The sequence below is a fragment of the Ambystoma mexicanum genome, chromosome 2q, assembly GCF_040938575.1.
Source record: "Ambystoma mexicanum isolate Mex_15411 chromosome 2q, UKY_AmexF1_1, whole genome shotgun sequence".
NCBI lineage: Eukaryota > Metazoa > Chordata > Amphibia > Caudata > Ambystomatidae > Ambystoma > Ambystoma mexicanum.
This window is the reverse complement of record NC_090924.1, coordinates 561,940,839-561,967,696: the sequence shown is the minus strand read 5'-3', so window position 1 is coordinate 561,967,696 and position 26,858 is coordinate 561,940,839. Positions and strand designations below refer to the sequence as shown.

The following is a 26,858-nucleotide window of genomic DNA, read 5'->3' as shown; positions in this document are numbered from 1 at the left end:
ACCTGTGAGGCTCTGGAAGTGCACCAGGCGACCAGTCAGTGAACTGAGCAGTTGGGGAAGAGAAAGGAGGAGGGAGACAGGAGAGAGGACAAAGGAGGTTAGAAGGGGAGAGGAGAAGAGAAAGAGCAAGACACTTGAGGTGTCTCTGGAACTTAAGGAGGTGCGGCTCAAGACCGAGAGAGGCAGGGAGGCTGTTCCAGAGGGATGCACCTGCAGAAGATACGGATCTTCCCCCAAATCTCTGTTTGGAAAAGCGGCTCACTCACAGAGAGTTGGAGGAGGACGAGCAGTGGGCTCTAGAAGGAGAGTATTTAGGAAGAAAGCGTTGTAGATAGTAAGGGACCCGGCCCAAAAAATACCTGTGGACTATGCAGAGGGACTTGAACTTGATGCTTGCAGCCACGGGGAGACAGTGGAGGGATTTCAGCGCCAGAGGGATGCGGTCCCTGGGCTTGAGGCCAAACATAAGTCTTGCAGTTCTGTTCTGGATGAGCTGAAGAGTTCGGGGAGTAGAGGTAGGAAGATTGAGAAAGATACGGTTGCAGTAGTCCAGTATGTAGAGAACCAGGGCTCTGGAGATGGTGAGCCTCTTGCGGAAGGTGAGAAAAGGTAGAATACCTCTGAGGAGGCGCAGCTGTTAGTGGGATTTTTTCGAGATGTCCCAGATGTCAGAAGAGAAGGAGAGTGTAGAGTCGAAGATGACCCCCAGATTTTTTGCCTCACTGGTGGGTGAGGGCTCAGGAACAAGGGAGGCCGGCCAGAGTGAAACTGGGAAAGCGGGAACCACACCCTCACCCGTTATGAACAGGCTGCCACTGCCAAGAACCCACATGTGTGCTGTGAGCATATTTCATGATCAAGGCCAACCACCTCATTATACTATAATAAAACAAATAAAACAGCAATTTGATCTCTGTTTAAGGGACAGAAAATAAAGTATGACAACACAGGCCGTCCTAATTCAGAAATGCTGCTTCCAAGCATTATACCATCCCTTACACCTGTTCCAAACAAGAATATGCTAGCGTTTTCTCGCATTTCATTGCAGGTTCCACTCTTGCCTTCACCTAATTGCAAAGTAGCCTTCACAGGGGTGATAAACAAGTGCATTAGAGATTAGCTCATTCATTTCACCTTTGTGAAGTACATGTATTTTTAAGATGTTTTGTGCATGCCTTCACTTGCATGAAAACAAAACGTTGTATTAATCAGTCCCAAAGTTAAATGCAGATATGAATAGAATAAAGGTTAATGTGATTTCTCAGCAGAGAATTTTGAAACATACGTCTGTATTATCAGCACATAGACATCATAAGTGACCTCCTCTCAGCCAGACAGAATTCTCCGAGTGCAATCACTAACTACTGGCATAGGGAAGGAACATTTGTGATGTCCAGGCACTCTTTCTTTCATCAAGACTCTTCCTCTCTAGGAGGACCTTTTTTTGCTGCAATATCCAATGAAACTCACTGAAAAGAAATCTAAACCATGGGAAAATACTTTATTCCAGAGAAACTGATTAGTTTTATATGACACTTAGGAGGTCATTACGACCTTGGTGCTAGTTGCACCAACTTTACCACCATGGTGTAAACTATGTTTACACCATGGTGGATGGCGGATTTACCGCCCCATTCCAAGGTGAGTGGGGCGGTAAATCCCCATTTCCCATTTTCCCTTCCCCATTCCCATTTTTGCCCCATAGGGCATAATGGGAGTGGGGAAGGCGCTAATTACGCCGCCGTAAATTACGGCGGCGTAATTAGCACCATGGCGGGTTAGCGCCATGGATTTTAACGCCTGCTAAAAGCAGGCGTTAAAATCGGAATCAGGCGTTAAGGGTTAACGGTGGCGTTAACCCTTAACGCCTGAGTTGTAATGAGGCCCTTAATCTAGGTTCATGTTATACCTGATGCTGTTTAGCTAAATTTGCAATAAAAATACGTAGGTTATGAAGGCAACCTTGATGTTTAAACTCTATAACATAAAACCACATTTAATTTACTAACTCAGCTTTTCTGTTTACATTATTCTCTATTAAAGTAACGTTGTTTACGTCCCCACCAACACTCCTAAACATGTATTGCTACTACCACTATGTGCTAATAACCTTATAGACACCGGAAGAGGTCATTATCGATAGGAATGATTTCCCCAATTTATGGCCCTCAGCTTTTTTCCTCGGGCCAAGATAATGACCCCTCCTCCGGTCTTGTTTGGTACAATACCACACATAAGGGGCGTTTCTAACCCTTTGTCACTTTAAAACAGTTGAACAAGATAACAACCAACATTTGAAAGAACGCACAAGTGAAATACACATGAACAGGACATACCCCAGCCAATGATGGTGTACCAATAGAAATATCTTCTTTCTGGGAAAAAGGTTTCAACAAGCAGAGTAAAGAGGTATAATCCTTCAATAAAAAGCCAGAAGTAGTTGGACATGACACAGTAATGAAAAAACACCATGACAGCTTTGCAGCCCACCTAAAAGAAATAAGAAAAGAACTGTTAGTTTCATTATATTGCGAAGTATGTTAAAATATAAGGAAAACATGAAAACGTTTGAACAGCTGTACTAAATTTACATTTTGTTTATATGCGTAGGCAATAAAGGAAAGTTTTTCCCACCCCGCCTCGGTAACCCTTCACTTATCCTAATGAGTATGTGAGTCTAACATCGTACAAATATTGATTGTACAAAGACACACTCCATTTTTTTCTTGCATTTGCAGTAGTTCTTTATCTTTTTCAGTAATGCATAACTGCTTTGAACAGACATATCATTCAACACTGGTATCTCTGAGATTGATGATGAGAGATTGTTAGCATCTTTTCTTGTGTGCCATCAAGCTCCACGCGGAATGCAAATGGCCAGGGTGCTATTCAGTGGCTTATAGGGCCAGCTTTCTGTAAGTTCCCAAATTTATCTCCAGGCGATTCACAGTGCTAAATACACTTTTTACACTCAAAATGTGGAGATTGCCCATTAATCAGCCCAGGGAACTTGTTTCTTTGGGACACTCAAACTCTGCCAAAACTGACACTCAAGCCGGTATAATTCCCAATCAGTCTCTCTGTGACAGTCTCTCTGATTTTTCTGTAAAAACAGTAAGTGATATACGAGATCACATCTGCTTGACTAGCTTATACATTGACCCACCTGACCAGCTGACTCCTCCTGTGCCCTCCACTGAGTCGTGGTCTACCTTTCCCCTCTTCTTCTGTGAGGAAATTCTAAAAGCCACTAAATTGCTTAAATCTGTTTCACTTTCAGATGCAAGTCCTCTGGGGCTCCTCCAGGATATTATAACACAAGTCATCCCGTGGTTTAGTCAGGCAATTAATCTTTCCTGCCGAAAAGGGGTCATTGCGGTAGAATTGAAAACATCCCTTATTATTCCACTTCTGAAAAAGCTGCTGTTGGACCCCTCTGTATTTGCTAACTTCCGTCCTATTTCACCTCTACCATATTTTAGGAAATTGCTTGAACATCTCTAATTTACCCTCTGCGTATCTCCTTTCTGGAGCTCTCTACATTTCTTGAACCTTCCCCATCTGGCTTCTGTCCTGGTCAAGGCACGGAAAGTGCACTTGCCTCCGTACTGGACAATCTTACTCATCTGGCAGATCAGGGTCGGGTGGGGGCCCAGATTCTTTTAGATCTATCAGCAGCATCCGACACAGTGGATTATGCTATGTTGCTCACTCGCCTCTCCCTGGTCGGCTTCTCGGGACAGGTCCTTTCCTAGTTTACATCCTTCTTGACAGACAGGAGCCAGATGCTAGCTCTATCTTCTTTTTCCTCCTCTCCTACTATGCTGTCCTGGGTTCCGCCTTGTCTCTGTCCCTGTTAAGCATCTATATTCAGCCTTTAGTTTTGCTCACCTGCACCCACGGCCTCCACTGCTACTCCTATGCTGATGACACACAAATCATATTCCGACTGGACTTGGCCTAGCAGGACAAAGCGTCTCAGCACACAGGATGATTGGCGTCTGTGGGTAGGTGGATGGGCAGCAATTGGCTGCAGTTAAATGGAGACAAGAGGGAGGTACTGGTGGTGAACCCCCCTCATGGTGCCTGCTCTGCTCCTCTTACTTCTTCTCCTGTCTGGTGGCCAGCCTTCATGCCCCCTGAGCTAAACTCATGCCCTTCCCCCATATCTGAGGTAAAACATGTGGGCTTCAAATTCACATCATCTTTATCTACTGCCGTTCTGCCTGCTGCTGTTTGTACGTCTGGCTATTTCAAGCTAAAAGTCCTTCAAACGTTTCTACCCTTTCTTCCTAGTCATGGTGGTTGCCTCTCTTACTCTTAGCCACCTGGACTACTGTAACTCCTTATTTCTCACCCTACCTTTGTATCTATTCCATCGTTTGCAAATGCTTCAATATCTGGTGACCCCTATAGCTACTAACACCCCTTATGGTGTCCATAGTTCACCTATAATTTGCATGCTTCATTGGCTAATGGTCCAAAAGAGGGTCAACTTTAAAGCTCTCCGCGCTGTCCACCGGGCCTTTAATGGCTTGAGGGCAGAGTATCTGCAGGAAAATGTTCAGTCATACGTTCTGAGGTGCTCTCTTTGCTTTCAGGAGGCACATTTGCTCCCCGGTGTTCGCTTGTGCCTGAGCAGGTCATTTTCTATCGCAGCTGCTAAGCTGTGGAACTTGTTGCCCCGTGATCTTTGGGCCATAGAAGATCATATTACTTTCAGGCATGCTTGAAGACTCACTTGTTCTAGGCTACTTTTCACCTGTCTGTGGGCCTCATTACGACCCAGGCAGTAAGTTACCGCCTGGGCCGTGACTTTACCACCATGGCGTAAACTACGTTTACGCCATGGTGGTTGGCGGACTTACCGCCCCATTCCGACCTTGGCGGGGCGGTAAGTCCCCAATCCCCATTTACCCTTCCCCATTCCCATTTTTACCCCATAGGGCATAATGGGAGTGGGGAAGGCGTTAATTACGCCACCGTAAATTACGGTGGCGTAATTAACTCCATGGTCCCTTAGCGCCATGGATTTTAACACCTGCTAAAAGCAGGTGTTAAAAGCACCATGGCGCTAGGGGACCTCGTAATCAGGCGGTAAGGGTCGGCGCTGTTAACGCTGCCGTAAACCCCTTACCGCCTGAGTCGTAATGAGGCCCTGTATCCTTAAGCACCAAGATGCTGCCAGCATATGCATGCTTTATAAAAACCTAAATCAATCAATCAACGAGTATTCCTATTTCTTTTTTGCGCCATTTTTATTGTAGGAAAGGGGATGTAGTACAGAATGGATAGTTCTCCCATTCTCCTCCCTTGAGCCCCCTGAGAAGTATCCTACATGCAGCTGCATGCCTGATCAAGGATCTACACAGATACAAGCACATCACCCTGGCTCTCATCTACCTTCACTGGCTCCCAATGCACGCATGAATCACCTTCAATTCTTGATGCACCATCTATAAGGCAGTTGCACTCAAGTCACCAAGCTACCTCACAGAGAAACTCACCATCTCCGGTGAACAGCTCACAACCAGAAGCCCACATGCAGACTTGAAATCCGCTGCTGCAAAAGGGAAAGGTGCAGAAAACAAACCTTCTCTGTTTACACCCCAAGACTATGGAACCTCCTCTCCGTCAGCATCAGACTCACCAGAATTCATTAGAGGAGTCTCTCCTCCTTAACACCTAGGCCATCACGTCACTGCCCACGCCACCTGACTTGTGAGATGCTGCCTGCCCCTCTCTCCACTGCCACCCAGTATAGCTGTACCACTTCTCTGTGCAACTCTGTATCCTACCTCCTGCTGTATATTTGTTGTGTTTTTACATCTGAAAAGCACTCTGTTATGCATCTCCCCCTGCACTTCATGTATCTGCACCATCTGAATGTCACAAGGATTACTAGAACCGTTACTGGTGTTTATTTCCCCTGTTCGATCCCACCCAATTCTTTCGCCTTGTGGCGTCTGGAAACACTTTTTGCTGTATAGTGCGCCTTATAAATATTCAATAAGTAAAAATAAATAAGTGTGAAGAGTTGTCAAAGGTTAGTCTCAGGTGTCAGTGAGTGTGGTCAGGGGTCCACAATGCGCCCACACAGTTAATCACAAAATAATTCTTCTTAAACAGATAAGTAGAAAAATACTCTATTTATTATAGGCCCAAAACACACTAGAAAAATGAAACAAGCAGGTAATATTGTCACACAACATGCAGTTATAAAACGTATAAACAATCACCATAGGTTTGTAGAAATGAATACAATTCACTTAAACACCTGAAAGGAAGATAACTCATTATGCAATTAGGAAAACCAATTCACAAGCATAATACCCAAACTTTATGAGTTCAATCCCTAAGCCGAATGGGACCTTGTGCCCGAAAGGCACAAAGGTGCTTTCAGAGAGGGGACGAAGTTAGAAAGGTTTCTTGTGGAGGTGAAAAAGATTCCAGAAGATTTTTTCAAGGATTTTACTGGTAAGTAAGAAACGTTTTCTACCTTTTAAAACAGGTTTGAAAACAAATGTTTTAAAATTTAGAAAACAAAGGTTTATTCTAAGGTTTATTAAAGGGGAGGTAGGGGTGGCTGTAACTATTGCGATTACTCACAACACTTAGGCTGATTTTCTCAAATGACTTTGCAGGTCGACTGGGAGTTGCTGGAAGTAGGTTTTTACGCCGTTGGATCCAGTAGAAGATATGGAGGAGCTGAGTGCATTGCTTTATGATGAAGAAATGCAGCAGGCGCTGATGCAGGCCTCTTCAGGACACTCTACCGGATGGAGGAAAGTTGGTTCCGGTGACATTGCCTGCACACGTGTAACAGCAAGTGTCTCTCCAGTCACAATCAAAGAAGACTTTCCAGAAACTTGGTAGGAAGTTGAGTTGCAGGAAGAAGTTCCAGGCAAAAACACAGACCAGCAATGCTTCTGGTGTGGTAACACAATTCAGAGTTGGTCAATCCACTGGCTGGACCAGGGATGATTTTGAAAGCTCAAAGCTGCAGGAACGCCAGAAGACATTGAGACTGGTTGGTTCAACCAAGCCAGCCCCTGACAAAGGCCAATGAATAAGCCTTCTACACTTCCTGTCTGTCCAAATGCTTTGTATCTTCATCTGGGCAATTCTGCAATGAGCAGTTCCTGGGCTTCCCCTGCATCAAAGGTAAGCCCTGCGTGTCCCCTCGTTTGTTTTACGGAGCCTGTGCTCCTTTCTGCAGTAGCTGCTGCTGTTGTGGCCTCCAAGCTACCTGATTCCAGTGTCTTGCCCTCACCTGTCTCGGATTGGCCAGTATGCCGTTAAACCAATGATGTCCACAGGAGCCGGCTGGCAAAGCCAGCCCCCGACAAAGGCCAACAAACAAGGCCTTTTACACTTCCTGCCTGAACTTGTTGTGCAATGGCCAGTGCACCACGCAACCATCTGTATCACAGACCTGCACACGTACTCTCATAACGCCCTACCTCATTTACGTGTATCCCAACTTAATGTCAAATCGCCAGTATTTCATGCTATTCTGCCTCATCTACCTCAAAATATGTAGCTGCAGCTCGACGGAGGAGTACCATGTATTCAAGACTACTGGCACAGGTAAAAATAGTTTACACTCTTCTGGCCCATCTCCTAGCTGTGCTCCTAAAACACACGCTTTAGTTCAGCAACCAACCCTCATCCCAAATCCTTTCTTACCACCACTGCTTAATGCTATTTGCATCTTGAGTTGAACATTGCCTCACTCAGCATCCACGTGTTCCTTTGAAGATCTTCCCTCTCATTTCTTTACTACCATCTCTCCACATACTACTGGCCTATTGCCTCCTCCCACAACCTTCTTGCCACAATTATCAGAGCTATTCCTGCCTGACTGCATGACCACTCTCACAGCATCCTATATGCTAGGCTTACCATCCATATGTTTAGCGCCTCCCACTTCAATCTTACCTGCACTGTGCTGGAATCTTGCACCTAATACATCCCAACTCTGCAACGTCCCTCTGCAACATGCGTTCCACACCTCTCCACTCAGGAAACTCAAGGCAGCCAGACCCATACATCACCACAGTTCTTGCTCCACAGAGCACACCATTACTAGCCATGCTGCATTTATCAGCCTCTCCTCCAAGAATGACTACTCTAGATGTGGTCTTTCAGCCAAATCAGCAAACTATACAAGCACTTTTGACTTAAGGAAATATACACAACCTATCCTCCTTAAACTATCTTCCACACCTCATACAAACACCACTATCAACTCCAAAATCCACTCTGAAAACTACACTAAGGTTGTAAGACAAGCTTCTCATCTGCTCCAACCCAACTCCTCCCGCTCTTGCTCAGGCGCTGATAGACTTCTCTGACTCACCGTCCACACAATGGCACTACCCATCCCATGCTCCAGCCCTCCATCTACAAGCTTCCGACTTGCCCATCTCTGCACACATACTGCCACCACTCATCCTGCTGTGGCCCCCGCCCAGTGCCACTTCCAAAGCATCCAGCCTACCAGTCCACCCATCCCCCAACTTCTAGCTTGTTCACTCATCAACACACACTCAATGATCGGCCATGCCACAGATGTCAGGAACCTTATCACTAACCACAACTTGGATCTCTTGGCAATAACAGAAGCATGACTACACCTTTCTGCAGGACCAGCAGTCACCATTGCCATCCCTTTTGGCCATACCATCCTTTGCTGTGACCGACACTCTCACAAAGGTGGAGTCACACTCATCTATAGAGACACCCTAACCATCAAAGCTATCTCAACTATTGCTCTGCCCTCCTGTGACCTACCCAGCATAAAACTATCACTGTCACCTACCTCTACCATAACCATCCATTTCATCTACCATACCCTGGCCCTGACAAATTGTCTGATGATGACATCACTTGACTCCTTAGCACTACCTTCAAATCTACCTCCAAAGTCCTCCTCACTGGAGATTTAAACTTAGAGACATGTCAGACAAAGATGCCTCATACTTAGAGGATCCCTTATGTTCCTTAGGATTCATACAACATATCTCTAGCCCAAGACTCCAAATAGGAAAGTCACTAGACTGGCTTGGAGACCTGAATTGCAGCGCATCTCACATAACTATCTCCCCCAACCTCTAGTCTGACCACCACACTATCACCTTCAAAGTGCCTGTAACTTCGGCCCAGACAACCACTGCCCTCCACTTACCTCTTGCTATTGCTTGATGTTCCTGCAACCTCGCAAAAGTATACCTCCTCCTTAGTGCTCACAGCTGATTATACCCTCGACCGTGCTACCTTGGCCTCTAATCCAGCTGGCTTGGTGGGGTGATGGTGTACATAGCATGGCCGTATTCTAGATGTCAACCAAGCCAAACCAACTACCACTTAAACTCTTGGTTTATACCTGATCTCCAATACATGAGGGCCAAGAAGCCCTCCATTAAATCCATCTGGATCAAACCCCTGTCAGCAACCAACAATACCAACTTTCTCATATCGTCTATGCTAAACAAAAAAAACCACCCTCAATGTCAAAGCCACTTCCCTCACTAATAGGATATCTACTGCCCAATCCCAGTCACGTGAACTATTCTCCATCATGCGCTAGGTGGAAAACCCCATCACAACAACCACCAACCGCACCAAAGATGACACCTGATGCCAAAATATCCAAGATTCCCTCACTAGAAAATGTTCAACACTTCACAATAAAATCCTTGCAAATCAAGGATCCATCCATGCTAAGACTCCCAAACACAACCCCAGTCTCTCCCAATCCCCTTTCACTAACATCACTTCAGTTTCCGGCCCGTCACTGAAACGGAATTCTCCAACCTCATTGCTGGTCTGAAACCCTCACATTGTCAGGGGATTCCTTTCCCACCCCACTCATCAAGGATTATGCGGAAGCCCTGACCCCAATCATAACTGCTTTCACCAATTCCTCATTCAGCAGCAGTTCCATCCCACTAACACTCAAGGAAGCATGGATCTTACCGCTAATCAAAATAGCCTCCATCGACCCAACTATTCCCACCAACTACTGTCCCATCACCATTGTTTCTTTCCTATTAAAATTCCTGGATTGTGCTGCCTACACTCAGATACAAACCAACCTCGAACACCACAACATCCTCTGCCCACGACAATCAGGCTTCTGTCCGGGTTATGGCACAGAGTCAGCCCTCCTTTACCTTAAAAAGCAATTGGATGACATCCGTGATTCTGGAAACCTATGCCTCCATCTACTGCTAGACCTATCCGCAGCTTTTGATCTGGTCAACCACCAAACACTTTGCCATCACCTTCCTAGAGCCTCCAACCTTTCCCCTAAAGCATCTATGTGGATTGACTCTTTCCTCACAGAAAGAACTGCCTGTGTCTTCACTGGTAGTGCAGCTGCTCACCCTGTTCCAATCTCCTGTGGGGTTTCACAAGGCTCTTGTATCTCCCCGATGTTATACAATATCTATCCTCAAATCTATCTCAGGCAACAATGAACTTGAATTGGCCCTCATGCACGCTTAGCCAAACTCGACCCAGACTTTCAGTCTATGACCATTGATACCGTCTGCATCCCTGTCTCCTCCTCTGTCAAAACTCTGGGTGTCCACTTAGATTCCAGCCTCAGCATGCACTGCAATGTTAATACAATCACAGCATCAGCAGTCCACACCACCAAAGTCTTGAATGCTACTAAATCTCTCCTCTCCTCAAAAAACAGTCTGACCTTAGCTAGAGTGTAATTGGCTTCCGGCTTGAATACTGTAACTCCCTCCTCGCCAGCACCTCAGAGTGCAAATTAAACAAGTTAAAAACTATCCAGAATAATGCCATGCAGGCTGATTTGAGCCTTAACAAATGGGACAACGTATCAGCCCACAGAAAAGCTGTAAAATGGCAACCAGTCATAGAATGTATCACATTCAAAATTCTCTCCATCACTTACCAATGTTTCTCTAACTCTCCTCCAACCTACCTCTCAGAGAGGATCACTATGAGCAGCTCTTCTAGACCTACAAGACCAATCTACAACCACAAACTGAACACCCTACGATTTAAACATACTAGAGCTGGTTGCTTCAGCTTCCCAGTCCTCGCTGCCCGTCTGTGGAACAACCTTCCACATCACCTCCACCCAGAACCATGATACTGGTCATTCAGGAAACAACTAAAAACCAGACTATTCAATTGACATTCTTCTATAGCGGTAATTCCTGCTATGACCTATGATCTTTTCCTATAATTCTTGTAATGACCTTCCACCCTCTCCTATTCACTCTACCTCCCTCGAATGACCCACCTCCCATGCTCGACCACACACCTCCCACCCCATGCAACCAGCGCCTTGATGCCTGTGGGTTTTATGCACTCTACAAATGTAAATATATATATATATAAGGGTTGAAGCACCACAGAGGGCCTTCTCACATCCGGTAGTCCAGCAGGGCTTACCGGGACAGTTGCAGGAAAGGTCACCAGGCCTCATCAGGAGTCATCCACGGGTCTTCCGTCAGCTGCACGGCTACACAGGATACTTGACTCCAATGCTGATCCCCTGGAATTGATGCAGGACTCCCCCTTCTATCCTAAATTCAGATGAGTGATTTAACTCAGCCCTCCAATAGCAAAGACCTGCACCACTCAGTCAGCCAGCAGCGGTCCAATCGGGGACCACTGTGGGTTTTACTCATGCATGCAAACTAGACTTTCAGCCACTGCATTTGTGGACTGGGAACAGACAGTGCAGCCCACTTCCCATGTGCACACACACATGGCATGCACTAGCCTGTGAAAACAGCAGCTTTCCGGTGCAAATAAATGACCATATTAGGGAGGTCCTGACCTGAGAAGGCAGGAAGAAGGCCAAGAAACAACATGGCCAAAGGAAAAGAAAGACATCTTGTGGCATTGTCATTTTAGGGCAATAGCCATGTTTAGAAGCCAGATGCTGTTAACATGTATTGGCACACTAAAATAAATGCATACGTGGTAAAAATGTAACTACTGCCACAAGCTTGTCTTTAGGCACAAAGAAAAATAATCACAAATCCCCAGTGTAAAAGACTAGGGTGAATCAAAATCATCCCCATGCACTGCATTGTAAGATGTGCATTGCTAGAAAAGGTACCAACACAGGAACAAAGTAAAAGACCAAAAGGGAGCCATCGTTTCCGAGTACTGATAGTCCGACGGACTGATCTGTGCCCCCATGACAAATGCGCAAAATGCCAGGGAAGTGAAGCTGGAATGACATTCGGATATGTGACTTCAGCATCTTCTGAGGACTAGGGACAATAAGGGTCATGAAAAGGCCACAGAGTTCACTCCATGTCAGTTGTTTGCTTGGATTCAGGTCACCGCCCATGGTGTATCGATCCTTCTGGGAAATTGTGCCACAGGCAGTGATGTAAGGCTGAAATGTGCCAATAAAGTCATTTTCACAGACTATACATTGAAGATCTGTCACTTCACTTTAGATGTCACTAAAAGCTATCTCACTGACAGTCTGATGTATACATTCAACAGCCTAATTTCGTCCATAACATCCGATGCATATATGAACCACAGCACAGTAAACATCTGAAATATTAGCCACTTGAATCTACCATTATCCTCAAAAGAGGCCTCTCAGATGGTGACATTCTTGAAAGAGAGCTCCTCTTGCAAATGAGGACGAGCCATGAATAGTTGATAGCCAAAAATCAATGGTATGCTTCTCTGCCCGTTTGAAGGTCCCCGAAGGGTTCTGTAAGACATCTGCTTTATCTGCTGACCAAAAAAGTGTCATGAGAGTTTACAATTATTGGCCTAGAACTTAAGGCCCATCAGCATTCTATATTTTCTCATTTCTGAGTCTCTGTTCTCCACAATAAATGCAGATAAGAGTAGCAAAGATAGCAACACTGAGGGAAATCTGAAACATTTTACTGTCAGGAGCCTAATGATCTGATGTCCAAGAACAAAACCACAACTTGCAATAACAGAAGCACAAATATCTGTCCAGACTGAGAAAACCAGCCATTGAAGCATGAAATACACGTAATGATTAAGATCAATGGCACATTGCTGCTGGAAAGCTGATTGTACCTTAAACGTGGCACTTAAAAGTGTCTGGGTAGAATGCTCGATTAGACAGACCACTAGAGGTAGCAACTGTAGCATAAAAGTGTCTGGGTAGAATGCTTGATTAGATGGACCACTAGAGGTAGCAACTGTAGCATAAAAGTGTCTGGGTAGAATGCTCGATTAGACGGACCACTAGAGGTAGCAACTGTAGCATGCTCAGTTTTGGGGACAGGCCATTTCACGCATTCAGTTAGACTGCCCTACCAAAGTATCAAGGGGCTTACCCAACCACTCAGAATGCGTTCAAGGTATGTATAAATCGCAACATGTATGTGGACACATGCCACAGGCATCTCTTACCATCCATGCACTCTAGAATGCAGCTACGGCAATGCCAAATTCGGTCTAGCTGTTCAGATACCCATATGCACTGAAACCCCTGATGTGACTCAACATTTCTGCCATTAGCGACAACATACAACAAATTTGGTTTAGCAGGGCACACATCCAGTCTCCTGAACTAGCACTCTGCCCCAAGCACCGACAACACCCGCCCATGTACCTGACCTCTGGGTTGCTTACTGGAGCCTAGCCAGCCCTCCTAGGTCAAGTCCTATCCCAGCAGCTACACAGACACCTTAAAGTAAACTCTTAGAATGTTCCCATACCTGGATTTCAGTCGCCGAGGGTCTTACAACCACAAAGCACATTAAGGCAATTACAAATGGGGAAAAATGGTGCAATATAAATGACAACTACAATACATTAAAATACTTAGGGCTATGATCTTGGGTTCAGTGAATTTACCTTTACAGATGTGCTCAACAATGATGGTGGATCTAGGAGGAGCTCCTTATGTTTCTAGTATTCAATAAAAAAAAGAGTGCCTGCGTATCAACAAGGAAAGGCAACGTATCCATGCTATTCCTGCTATGATCAATGAAGCCTTGCTAAAAGCATTATTTATACATTCATTTATTCATTTATTTTCTAAAAAAATCTTTCCAGTGCTGGCCCTACCCAGAGGGTCTTAGAGCACCTTACAAGGTTCAAAGGTTGAAAAGTTGGGAAGTAACACAGAAGTTACGCAATATTTTCAAGATAGGATACACATATTAGGATAAACAAATGGTAGTAGGGGAGATGGGAGTGTGGTTGTGTGTGTATGTTAGTTTGCAGAGTGGAATGAGTAGAATATGCTGGCTTGCTTGTTTGGTGTTTGCGAGGGTGACTGGTTTGAGTTTGTTGTGAAGGTAAAATTGGGTTTGGTGGTAGAGGACTTTGAAAACAATGCAGAGTATTGTGAAGTTAATTGTTTCAGGTACATGGATCCAGTGAATCTGAGTGAGAGCTGGCATGAGGGATGAATGTTTGGGTAGGTGAAGGATGAATCTGGCTGCAGTATTTTGTATGACTTGCCGGGGGCAAGGGTGCTGCTGGCGTGTCCAGTAGGCCAGCATTTCTGTGTTCAGTTTGGCGAGAACACGTGACTGGAATGCAGCCTAGAAGTTATCAGGAGGAAGGACTTGTCTGATCTTACTTAAGAGGATGTGACAGATTGACTTCTGCCCTGCAAGAGTACAAGGGTGAGTAGAGGCTAAAGCACCTACTCACCCCTCACACTTCTGCAAACCAAGAGTCAACACAATCATAAAGGTAACACAGGCACAGTTAAGAGATATACCGCCTTTGCCTTTTTTGGTAACGTGGGCTGAGGGAAGGCTATTCTCTCAAGAGAGGTGTGAATGTGGTTTAGTAGCAATCTTAACAGCAAAGTATAACAGTCCAAAATAAAGGAATGACCGATAAAGGTTCTATAAAATTATATACTTAAATGAAACACACCATGTACAAAAATAACTAACTAAAAAACACAGTAAAAACCTGCCCTGTTGGAAGAAATGCAGAATATAGACTGGATGCAGCAATGTTCAAAAGAACATGGCTTGAGCTTGCATAAGGCATAAAAAGGTATCTATTCAGTCTCTGGTGCCCAAAGGTCGACCAAGTGGGCAGATATCAATCAATAATACTTTTGCAGGTGGCTTGCCGATTCGACAATGTCGAGCCAGGCTTCTGGGTACAGTTTAAAGGTTTAGTTCTAGGATGTGGCAGGCCTGGTGATTGCTGCGAGCAGGTGCTGAGCCGGTGTCGAAGCGGAAGATAGCTGCAATTCGAAGAATTACTACAGTGAGGTGGATTGGGAAGTCACCAGGTTCAGTTCAGTGGTTGACTTTCAACGGCAAGTGGGTTCGATGTTGAAGCTTGAGGGTCACAGTTCGAGGGACACCAGGTTCGATCAACTTAAAGTGGTGTTGCAGCAGGTGGCAGTTAGAAAACGGTTCAATCAAATGCAATGACAGTGGTACTTCGTGGTTCGAGGAGAGGAAACAACATGCTGCAGTTGGTGTGGTGCAGTGGCAAACTAGTTCAAAGGGGTGAACTTGCAGCCTTTAGAACAAAAAAGGGCAAATGAAGCGACAGAGGATCCTGCTAGCTTGAACTGTGCTGAACAAGCTTGAATCACAACACAAAGCATTTTGACTGCAAACACACAGCGATCCTAGCTAGCTGTTCTGGCATTCAGATGCTCTGATGCACATCCAGGGACTCAGGGACAAGATGGGTCCTTGTTCTCATGCTTCCAAACCTGGAGGAAGCTGGCACACACCTGCAGGAGTGATCCAACATGGTGAGGTCCTGGCTATCACTAGGGCTGGCAGAGAGTCAGGTTGTGTTCAAGTAGCAGGTCACCCCAATGGTCCCTGGGCATGGTTACAGGGCTGAGCTCTCCTCTTCATTGGAACACCTGCCTTCACCTCACAACAATAGGACTCTGGAAAGGACTGCTCTCCCAGCATGGTCTAAAGAAATATTCTCAAGTGATGATCCAAGGATGATTCCCAAGATGATTCAAAGAAGTGGTGGGAGGCCCCTTTTCTAAAGGTAAAAGTCTGCAGGTCATTGGGCTAAAGCTAGATTGCCATAGGGTCCAACTCCTGATCTTGAATTGTGTGGACCTTGCACTTCTGACATCACACGCAAAGGGATTTTGCACCGGTGGAAGTGGAGGGGACAGGATGAGAAGGGATTTTGCACCAGTGGAAGTGGAGGGGACAGGATGGAGACAGAGAAGCAGAGAGAAACAAGATGGTGGAAGTCTTTCTTCACTGTTCAAAGGCATCTTGTCTACTCTACCCCACCCCTTCTCACTAGGAGCAAAGGCCTTTAGAAATGCAGCACCCTGGTGTGAGGCTACTCCCTTTAAATGGGTGTGCTCCTTCAAATCCTGGGGCTAGGACTGCTTCCTGTTGTGCAGCTGTCCCTGGCAGAGAGTGTTACCTGCCCTCATAAAGTAATCAAAGAAGAGGCATGGACTTTCAGGTTTCTGGCCTGTCATTTGGCAGGCTCAGACTGTCTGCCCAGAATACACATCCCCTTCCACAGCTGAGTCTGTCTCACAGGAGCTGACACGTGTGATATCAAATTGGATGTGGCTGTATTGATCATAAGTAGTGCCATGCACCAAGCCTTAGCTCTGGCATATCTTAAATGTATAGGTTACCCTGGCCCCAGCTTGGGCTCTTATGAACATCATAGTTCTGGTGCAGGGATGCATATCTGAAATTTAACCCCTGCACTGCAGAGACTTGGCTGTCACTACAGCTTTCAAATGGTCAACTATGACCTCCAAACCTGCTCTTTGCTTCTAGAAGAGCGGGTGCTGCAAATCAGGATACTGATGCAGCTGGGCATAGATACCCAGAGTGCTTTTGAAATGTAGTTTATGGATGGGGATTTGGATTAGCAGATTAACCTTCCAGAAATGAGATTACCTGCATAATGTTGTTATTTAATAAAGATTTTAAAAAAGCAAGTGCGTTCACACCCTTGCCAGATGCCAATTCATTATAGAGGTATAGTTGTAGATTTCATGTTTTGGTGACTGCAGCTATGTGAAGGAAAGGTGGGGGTCAATGGTGACAGGTGTGGGGAGGAATATTTGTTGTTGCCTATGGTGAATTCTTTGATCAAGGGGGTTTGTGTCTGGAGGCAGATGAGGGAGTATTTCATTTTGGACATGCTTGAGTAAGTGGGAAGCCATCCAGGTGGTGATGGTGGAGAGACAACCTTTGAAGATGGAGTTGTGATGGGGATGACATCTTGAAGTCATCTGTATATTTGTCAACTGTATATTAGTGGGAATTAACTTTGTGTTTACTAAGAGTCTGTCCATAGTTTGCAGATGAGTGGAGACAGGCATGAGCCTTGTGGGACCTCATATTTGATGGCAGTGTGATTGGATCAAAAAGGGGACATGGGCACAAAGTGTGTCGTGTCAGTAGCAAAGGAGGTGTAGCAATCAAGGATGGAGCCTGAGAGATTCATCCTGTGGGATTGGATGGTGAGTAGAGGTTGTGGTTGATGGTATTGCAGGTTGCATAGAGGTCAAGGAGTAGTGATGTGTGTCCTGTGATGTTGTGGAGGTCATCGAGGATGTGAAGTGTAGAGGTCTCAGTGCTGTGTCCTGGTTGAAAGCCTGATTGGATGGGGTAGGTTGTTTGTGGGGATGTTTTGTCACAGTTGGGTAGTGACAAGGCATTCCATGATTCTGGTGAGGCATGGCTGGATAATGATGGAGTAGTAATTTTCAGGTGTGGGGTTGAGAGATTATTTTGTGGAGGGATGAGATTTGACCAGTCTTGAGTGCAGAGGGCATAGTACCATTTGAGAGACTGGAGTTGATGATGTTGAGCCAGTGGTGCGTGGTGGTGTTGATGCAATTGGATGTGTCTTGAGGTGGTTATGCATTATCAAGGAAGTAAGCAGGTTTTGTTTTCACCATAAGGGTGATGAGGGTGATGAGGTTGTCTGTGTTGATGACAAGGAAGGTGACCCATGTGTTGGAATGTTTGGGAGCAGAAAGTACGTGTCGGAGAGCAGAAAGAGGGCTTTCCTGATCTTGTGTATTTTAGAGTTTAAGTAGTCCATACAAGTTGCATATTGCAGTGGATGTGGAAGGTGTGAATGGTGGTTTGGAGACGGATTTGACAATGTTGAATAGTCTATGTGTGCGATTGGTCGTGGATTGTAGTTCTTGGAGGTAATGGGTGGCTTTAGCATTGCGGATTTCTTTTGTATTTGTTGTTGCAGTGTTTGAGTGGTGTTCTGGTGGTGGGGCATGGGTTATTTTGCCAGGCTCTTTCTAGGCATCTGTCTTCCTGCCCGATATAGAGGAGGGAGCTGTTGAACCATAGCTTATGGCAAAGGCTCTGGGGTTCATATGATTTGAGAGGGGGCAATTTTTTAGAGTGCCGTGTGATGATTGTGTTGTAATGGTTGAGGAAAGTGGAGGGATATGCATGTGAGGAGGAGGGGGTGGTATGAGTAGTGCTAAGGCAGTGTCTGTAATGTGTTTGGTTAGTCTGCCAAGGGGCAAAGGCGGGTGTATGACAGGTGGGGGGATCTTGTGTGGCAGCGTGAATGGGAAGAGGATAGAAAAGAGGTCTGACCATGGCACCCAGATTTGATTTTGAGAGAGACACAAATTTGTCTTGAAATGAAAATGTTGAGGGCGTTGCCAGTTGTGGGGTGGGATAGTTGATGAGTTGTGTGAGGTCATAGGGGTGAGTTGTGTGCATCTATAATGCTGGATATATTATACCTCACGAGGAAGTATCATAGTGATACACATAATTACTAGTTAAAGGTTCTGCCAATTCACCTGGTCTCAGATATGTGATGATAATTCACCAGATAAAGAACAAAATGATGCTTTGTCTCCCTGCTCCATGATGTTGACTCATCAAATATGCTTTTTTGAGAAGGCTGTGTCTTCTAGACCAGATCAGACGGTTGTTAAAACCTTAGATGAAATACAAAAGCCCTACCGATTCTTGAACTGTCAATTTGCTACTTACCTGTTGTTTTGAACAAATACAGGGAAAATGTGTTTCCTTCAAAGGTGACATGGGTATCTATCTACCAGTAGTGCTCTATTCCATGTCCAGATGTGATCTAACAACGTTACCATCCCAATCATTGCAAGCCTTTTTGACAATCAGTGTTGTTGGAGACATTGAGCCTGATTCATGGACTTATTTGCGTGAAAAATGCAGATTTGCGCGCCTTCTGCCCGAAAATCCCTGTTTGAAGTATGGGGATTTTTGGGCAGAAAGGCGCACAAATCTGCGTTTATCACGCAAATAATTCCATGAATCAAGCTAATTATTGTCATGCAGATGCACACACCTTTTAAATACCAATTTCACAATGAATACCACAACCACTGAAATTGTGATGTTTAGAAGAAGAGCAACTATTCTGGTGACAGCTGCATACCAGATGCTGGGTTTGACTGTATAATAGCAGTTTAGGGATAGTACCTTGACGACCTGATAACCCACGGATGTGGTTGGGGAGAAAGGTCTCCTTTAAAACGGTTGTAAGTGACAGCAGGACCAATGCTACTGAACGTGTTTATACCATTATGTTTTGCTTGATTAAAACAGAATGCCCAACCATCTGAGCAAACAAAATGCCACACACTGCTTGTCTCTCTAAAAGGAGGCACAAATAATCTGACACTGATGTTCCGGTGCGAAACATTGCAGCTGTATTCAACTTGTAATCACTTTTAATTTTCTTTGCTTCATCGTTGCTGTGTCTTAACTATCCAGAAATTCAAGAGGCGCATAACAGTTCTTTTCAGTGAAACAGTGATTCCTAGTCCATTTGCAGTGATGTTCCTAATCCAGACTGCTTTATTCTCTAGAGACTCAATGATAATTTCACCTTTCCATTCATTGCTAAATTGTACAACGCTGCTGATAAAACACACATGTGTTGTTTCACTCGCTGTTTCGGGTTATTGTCCCTTTGTCAATTGTACTGCTATTTTACTTTTTAAATGAATAACTATTAGTATTAAAAACGTAAAAATATGTCATTTCTTTTTCAGCACTAAATCCACAAGGTGTTTTCCGGTAACCTGTTAGTAGTCACCACACATAAATCGTTGTACCCCAAATTCAGCACGGAGATTGTTCTGTATGATTGAAAATATGAAGGCTAGTTTCTCTTCTCACGAACAGCAATTTATGTATTTGTTGCACCAAAGAGGTAGCTGGTTTACCAATCAATATTTTATTGACCTCTTTATGAAGATGGGTAACAAGTACATATGAGCATTTCTTGCATATTTCCAGACGAAGTCTGATTTTCCATCCAGATTTCCCAGTAGGGAAAACTTCATCTGCCACTGGGATTTCTGCAAGAGTAATTACGGGTGCTCTCTGACTTTCCACTACGTTCGATAGGCAGTGCAGCTGCAGAGTCAACATTGACAGCATAATCCCGGCCTGTGTCATGAAATAAACCCCCTGTGAAATAAATTCTCCCTCATAACAAGAAATACATTTCTTCTCATTTTGAACCCTTCATGGCATGTTTTTTAAACTGTGTCTTTACTCTTCTAGGGAGGGTTGTGGAAAAATCCAGTGAGGCCAGTCTCTGTTAAAATATTGTTAAGCCATCACCTTGATGGGGAGACACTCTATAGCAGAATAAACTCTCCCCCTTGAAATGGGAGACTCTATACCAGAATACACTCTCCCCCTTGAAGGGGAGACTCTGTATCAGAAATAACTCTTCCCCTTGACGGGGGAGATTCTGTATCAGAATACACTCTCCCCTTAAAGGGGAGACTCTGTATCAGAATAAACTCTCCCCCTTGATGGGGAGATTCTGTAACAGAATAAACTCTCCCCATTGATGGGGGACACTTTGTAGCAGAATATACTCTCCCCCTTTAAAGGGGAGAATCTGTACCAGAATAATCGCTGCCCCTTGAAGGGGAGACACTGTGCCAGAATAAACTCTTCCCATTAAAAGGGGTGTGGAGGGGGGGGCTCTGTAGCGGAATAAACTCTACCCCTTGAAATAGGAGACTCTGTATCTGAATAAGCTCTCCCCTTGATGGGGGAGAGTCTGATGTAGAATAAACTCTCCCCCTTGATGGTGGAGACTCTGTAGCAGAATGCATCCCCCCTCCCTTGTAGAGGAGACTCTATAGCTGAATAAACTCGGTAGCAGAATATTCTCGCCCCTGCAAGGAAGGCATGGTATTGATGCAAGACAGACACAAGTGACCACAGTTCAGGGGTGTTTATTGAACTTTTAACCAGGGTGTGATAAACACCTAGCTAAACCTAAATCTAAACCTAAATCTAAGATGATAGCAAGCTACGACCATCAAATAATAATAAAGCAGTGCGAGTGGAATCTCGTCAACATAAAAAGGGCCTATGCTAAAAAACCTATTGCCAATCCTTACTGCTAATTTACAAATAGTGTGGGATAATTTTCATGACGAATAAATAAGTGTTCACAATGAATAAGTCAGGATGTTCAGGCCGTGGGCCTCGGTTCCCCAAGTTTTCAGCACGGGACAAGGCAGTTCACTCAAGCATGGCACATACTTTGGCTTCTTCGGCATGAGGATACAGATCCAGTACCAGCATGAGGGCCTTCTGTGTAAAAGTCTCTTTACGTATTAGTCTCTTGATTCAGAGGGCCAAATATATCAAAACAAAACACTATGTTCCTTTCCTCTCAAAAGTATTCAATTCGGATGATTCACTCTTCACTCTGGATCCCCTTCTTCTGGGCTCAGATTCCCCTTTTTACAAGTAGTTCTCGGGTGACTCACGGTTCACCCCAGATCTTCCTCTGTCAGGCTCAGATGCCTTTTTACAATTAGTTCTCTCAGGACTCACGGTTCACCACGGATCCCCCTTTGTCTAGCTCATATCCCTTTTTAGAATTAGGTCTTGGGTGACTAACAGTTCACCCCCGATCCTCCTCTTTCGGGCTCAGATCCCTTTTTGCAATTAGTCTACCATAGCCGGGCTCGGCCCAATCTCAACTTCAGCTTTTCTATTGAAGACATTTGAATGCGCACAGGATTTGGCTTGACCCGATGCAGGACCACTTCGACTTCACAATTTACAATTGCACTCTCATTAGAAAGCAGGGGTCCCTTCTCCTAGCTTTTTCTCAGCATCCCTCCATCAGGTTCACACTTACATTTTTTTAATCACAGTTCACAATTTTACACTCTCCGTTGGATACCTAACAGAGACTTTCGAATGAGCACCCACATAGTTTCGGACCGCTCTGTATGGTATCTATTCTGTTTCAAAAGTTCACTCACTCCTTGAATATTCAATTATTTTCATGTTGCTTATCACATAAGCCTTATGCTTGGTTCCTTGCAGCTTTCTTCATACAACGTTGTCGCTTGCGACCTTGGGTCTAACACAGACCGGTCTGCTATCAGTCCCCCCTTACTCACTGGCTGTGCAGACTTTTCTGGAGAGGCTTTGTTGCAGGAGCCAAGGAGAGTACCACAGCGGCAATCTCTTCAACCCGTCTAGACTATCGATGCGGGAGAGCCCTATGTACACACAATGCACCTTTCTTCAGAATGAGTTCCCGGTCTTATGTTTCTTATCCTCGAGGGTTCTTGAAAGTAATGTTTTCCTTTTGGTGAAAAGGCCAAGGGCAATATCCTCCTTGCAACACTTTCTTATCTTGCCGTCTTTCTCCTCATGTTATACTGCCACCTCAGAACTGCTGCTTCCTCAGGTGTTTTGCCTCACTCAGAGTGTGCTTCCGTGCTCCACCTTTTTTCCATGTGGGAAAGTGTGATGGAAGTCAGGTGTGTGTAATTATCAGTAATTGCCTGATTCTGCCTGCCCCTTGTGTTGGGACATGACAGCTATACGGCAGAGGTGTTAGCCCATTTTCTTTCATGTTGGATTGTCTGTGAAAAGGTGTTTGTGTCTGGAAAGGGGGGATCGGGCATTGAGTTCTTAGGCATCCTACTTGGTAGGATGGGGAAAAGGTGTTATTAGGAAGGGGATACCGCATCTCAACCTTTGGTGTCCCACTTCTACTCCCCGAGGACCCCTCATCCAGGTGATCATCCCACACTGGTCCACCCCTAGGAACTGGCTCCAAAGGCGATGGCCGTGTCCTGGCCACCTGGATGACAGACCCCCGGGGATTAGCGGATGACACACCTTCAGTTTTCTCACATACCCTTCCCCTATGTGAGGTAGACATGCCTGTTTTTTGTCCAGGTTCTTCGTTGTTAAGACCTGGAATAGAACAGGGATGAGATATGTCCAGGAACTCTTGCATATTCCATTAATTTTCTTTTGCAGATGTAGGTAGAGGTCAAGTGGCTTTATTGCTCTCTCTAAAGTAACCTATGAACTGGTCTCTAAGAGGTGACTCAGGTTTCATAAGTTATTTATATCTTGAAGGGGTTTCGTGGGCTTCTGATTTTTCCCAGTCCCATATTGGAGAGTTTTGGGAGTGGTAGGTTGACTGCCAGCAATTCTGGGGTAGAAATTATCCAAAAGGAGGTGGGGTTTCCTGCAAAAGAGTAGAAAAGGTAGGAAAATCCCAACCCAGAATAACTTCCTTCGGGAGTCCCGGAATGATGGCTGAAGATAGTAAACAAGCTCGCCCCAGATTTTAATGTGTATGGGTATTTTGGGGTATACTTCATTGTCCGCATGTACACAGGTAACTTTAACTAGGGCAGCGTTCTCGAGGTCTTTTGTTGAGACCAAGTCCATACAGCAGTTTATTTGCTAACTGAGTCAATTAATGCCTTTATTTGCTTCCCATTCATTCAAGCCTTTTCATATGTGAAGTCAGCAGAAGACTGACATAAACATATGCTAAAGGTCGGTTACAGCTATGTGGCGTTATCTGAGTCGGGACTCCCAGTCTACCGTGCACCTTGTTTTTGAGGTAATTGTATGTTGGCCCGCAGCCTTACTCCTGGTTTGTCTGGGGACCAACTCCGGGGTTCCCAAGGCTGACTGAATTAATGAGAAGGCAAACCTATGGATAATATCGGGCGCTGGGAGGATTCAATGATACATGGATCATTGAATCCTCCCAGCGCCCGATATTATCCATAGGTTTGCCTTCTCATCTATGATACAGGTCTCTAAATTCTCTTCAGGTTCTTCCCACTCTTCCCTCTTTAAACAGCCTATTTCCATAGGTTCGTCCCTTAAATTCTCCGGGCAGTGTCTAGCTAAATGCCCCTTTTCATTACAGGAAAAGCAGATAAGAGAGGGTGGTCTGCCTCCTTTAGTTTCCTCCCTTCTGGTTTCATCTTTGGTTTTAGGGTCAGATCTCTTGATTTCTTTTGGTATCCCTTCCTTGATTCTATCCAATCTTCCTTGCTTGTCTACTCCCTGTGGTTGAGGTCAGTGGATAGGTTTGTAATCTTTCCGTTCCTCCTCTTGATGTGCTGATTGAAAGTGTTTAGCTGCATCTGAGTAGTTTTGTGCAGTTTCAAGGGCGATGGCAAGGGTAGTTCGACTTAACTGTAAGATGGCTTTTTGCAAAAAAGGGGGCAAGGAATTGGTGAACTGTTCTAGGGTGATCATCTCGATTAAATCTTCTAGGGATTTGCTATTGTTCCAAAGGGCTACAGTGTTTTTGACACGTTCACACACTTCTAGGGGGGGTTTCTACTGGGTTCAATCTAACGGCCCTCAATTTCTGCAGATCAAAAATGGCAAGGTTGCCTCACTCTTTTCTACAATCCTTCTTTGATGAATACGAAAGGTGGCTCCATGGGCAAGCTTAAGTAGATTATATTCAGTTTGTAGTTCACCTTTCAAGATAGGAGCCAAATAGCACATTTTAAGGTTCTCTACCCATCCTAGTTGCTTTGGCTAGGCATTCGAAATTCAAGAAAAAAAAATCCCTAGTTCTTCACCTTCTAGGTATGGTTGAAGTACCCCCTGTAGTAGTAGGGGTCTAGTTTGCTACTCAACCAATTTTGTTAGATTTTAATGGATTCTAGCTTCAGCCTGTATTTGATGGGCTGTCAACTGGGCTATGACATTACCCAGGCCGGCCATTTCTTCTGGTAGGTAAGGGTTCCTTCTGTGTTTTTTTTTTAATCAGAAACAAAACAGGTCTCAACTCCCTTGGATAAAGTTTTGATGTCGTCTGATTCTTCTGAGTCTGGTTCTGCCGAAGAGATTGACTTCAGTTGGTTGGTCTCTAACCCGAATGGCCCTGCGACGGATGGGTACCAAAAAAAAAAGTTTCAGGAGCGGGGGGTTTTAAGGTACCAGGTCTAATAAAGTAAAGGCTGGTAGAACTTTCAGTATTATTCGATATCACTGTTGTATATTATAGTGGGAGAGAGGAAGGGTGTCTAATTAAAGAACAGATCTTGTTGACGAGTCGGGATACGTAGTTGAGAGACAAAACCACTTTTAGCCTGGATACACGGGTGGAGTTGAGGAGTTCAATGATTCTATTTTCCCCTTCTGATGGTACCACAATAATCAGCATGGATTTAAATTTATATCAGTTGAATCACATCCCACTACTGACACCATTTGTAAGGAAGGCATGGTATCGAAGCAAGACAGACATAAGTGTCACAAGATGAAGCCTTCCTGGAGGGGAATTCTGTAATGCAGCCCAGACAGAGCTCCAGGATGGTCGAGGGATCATGTGGGTTGACCATCCACAAGCACAGTGGCGGTTCCAGGGATCCACAGCAGGGTCACTGGCCTTTCCCAGTGTGAGATACTGTAACTCAAACCAGCCAGAGTTTCAGGATGGTCTGGGGTGATGTCCCTGGACTTGGGCACCCGGCTTCCATGTAGTTTGAATGTACCAAAGCACAGCGGCAGTCCCAGGGAGCTCTGGGAGGGTCCCCATCCATTCCCAGAGCGAAATTTGTAATGCAACCAAGCCAGAGCTCCAGGATGGTCAGGGATGATAACCCAGGCCTTGGGCACCCGTCTCCCATGTGGGTTGACCATCCCCAAGCCCAGCCTGAAGCTCTGGCTGGGCTGTGTTACAGTTTTTCCCTCCAGAAAGGGACGGGGACCCTGCTGGGGCTCCCTGGGACTGTGTTGAGCTTGGGTGCTGTCCACCAAAATTGGAGTATGTTCAAATAGGTATAAACAGTCCCTATAATAACATCCTACTCTACTGACAGGGATATCAATATGTATAATACAATAAAGAGTAAGATAACACGTCTTGTTTTACTTACATCCAACCCCCTTTACACAGGAACTCTATAAGGTTTTCCGGCATCACTAGTCCTGAAAAAATGGACCGTCTGCTATGATTGATTAAAAAATGTGTATAACAAATTTTTATTCGAATAATTCGAACTGAATTTAAACATAAAACACTACCCTCACCTAACACAGTGTACTAAACACTAAAAAACAGTTACTAAAACATGAAATACAAAGTTCACTTATTTGCATGACACAAAAGATATCACATAACATAACACAAAAAAATCTCAATGTGTCTCTAAAACAACAACCATCCCAACATGTTTCTGTTCTTCACTGCCCAGTTCGGGCGAACATTCTTCAGGGGAAATTTTTTTAAAAAAAGCATCCACTAATCTCTTCAACACCGTGCTGAAAGGGTAGATTCAAACTTCTATACAGGCAAAGGAAGGAAAGAACCTCCGAGCCTGTAAGAGTAAAAGGAAAAACTAATGAGTTCCAAAAAGAGGGAAAGGAAGTACTACAAAATGTAGAAAAAGAACATGGCATAGAGGTTATGCCACACTCACACGGGTCCCGTAGTACTTCCTTTCCCTCTTTTTGGAACTCATTAGTTTTTCCTTTTACTCTTACAGGCTCGGAGGTTCTTTCCTTCCTTTGCCTGTATAGAAGTTTGAATCTACCCTTTCAGCACAGTGTTGAAGAGATTAGTGGATG

At 44.8% G+C, this 26,858-nt stretch overlaps 1 protein-coding gene across 6 annotated transcripts in view; it reads right to left on the bottom strand.

The window, feature by feature from the left end:
• The window catches only part of ADCYAP1R1 (ADCYAP receptor type I), a 1,274,377-nt gene that overhangs the window by 397,402 nt on the left and 850,117 nt on the right, over positions 1 to 26,858 (bottom strand). For all 6 annotated transcript variants that reach the window (XM_069647708.1, XM_069647709.1, XM_069647714.1 and 3 more), the window contains exon 9: positions 2,337 to 2,490. In XM_069647708.1, coding sequence (XP_069503809.1) covers positions 2,337 to 2,490 — 154 coding nt within the window. The remainder of the gene's footprint in view (positions 1 to 2,336; positions 2,491 to 26,858) is intronic.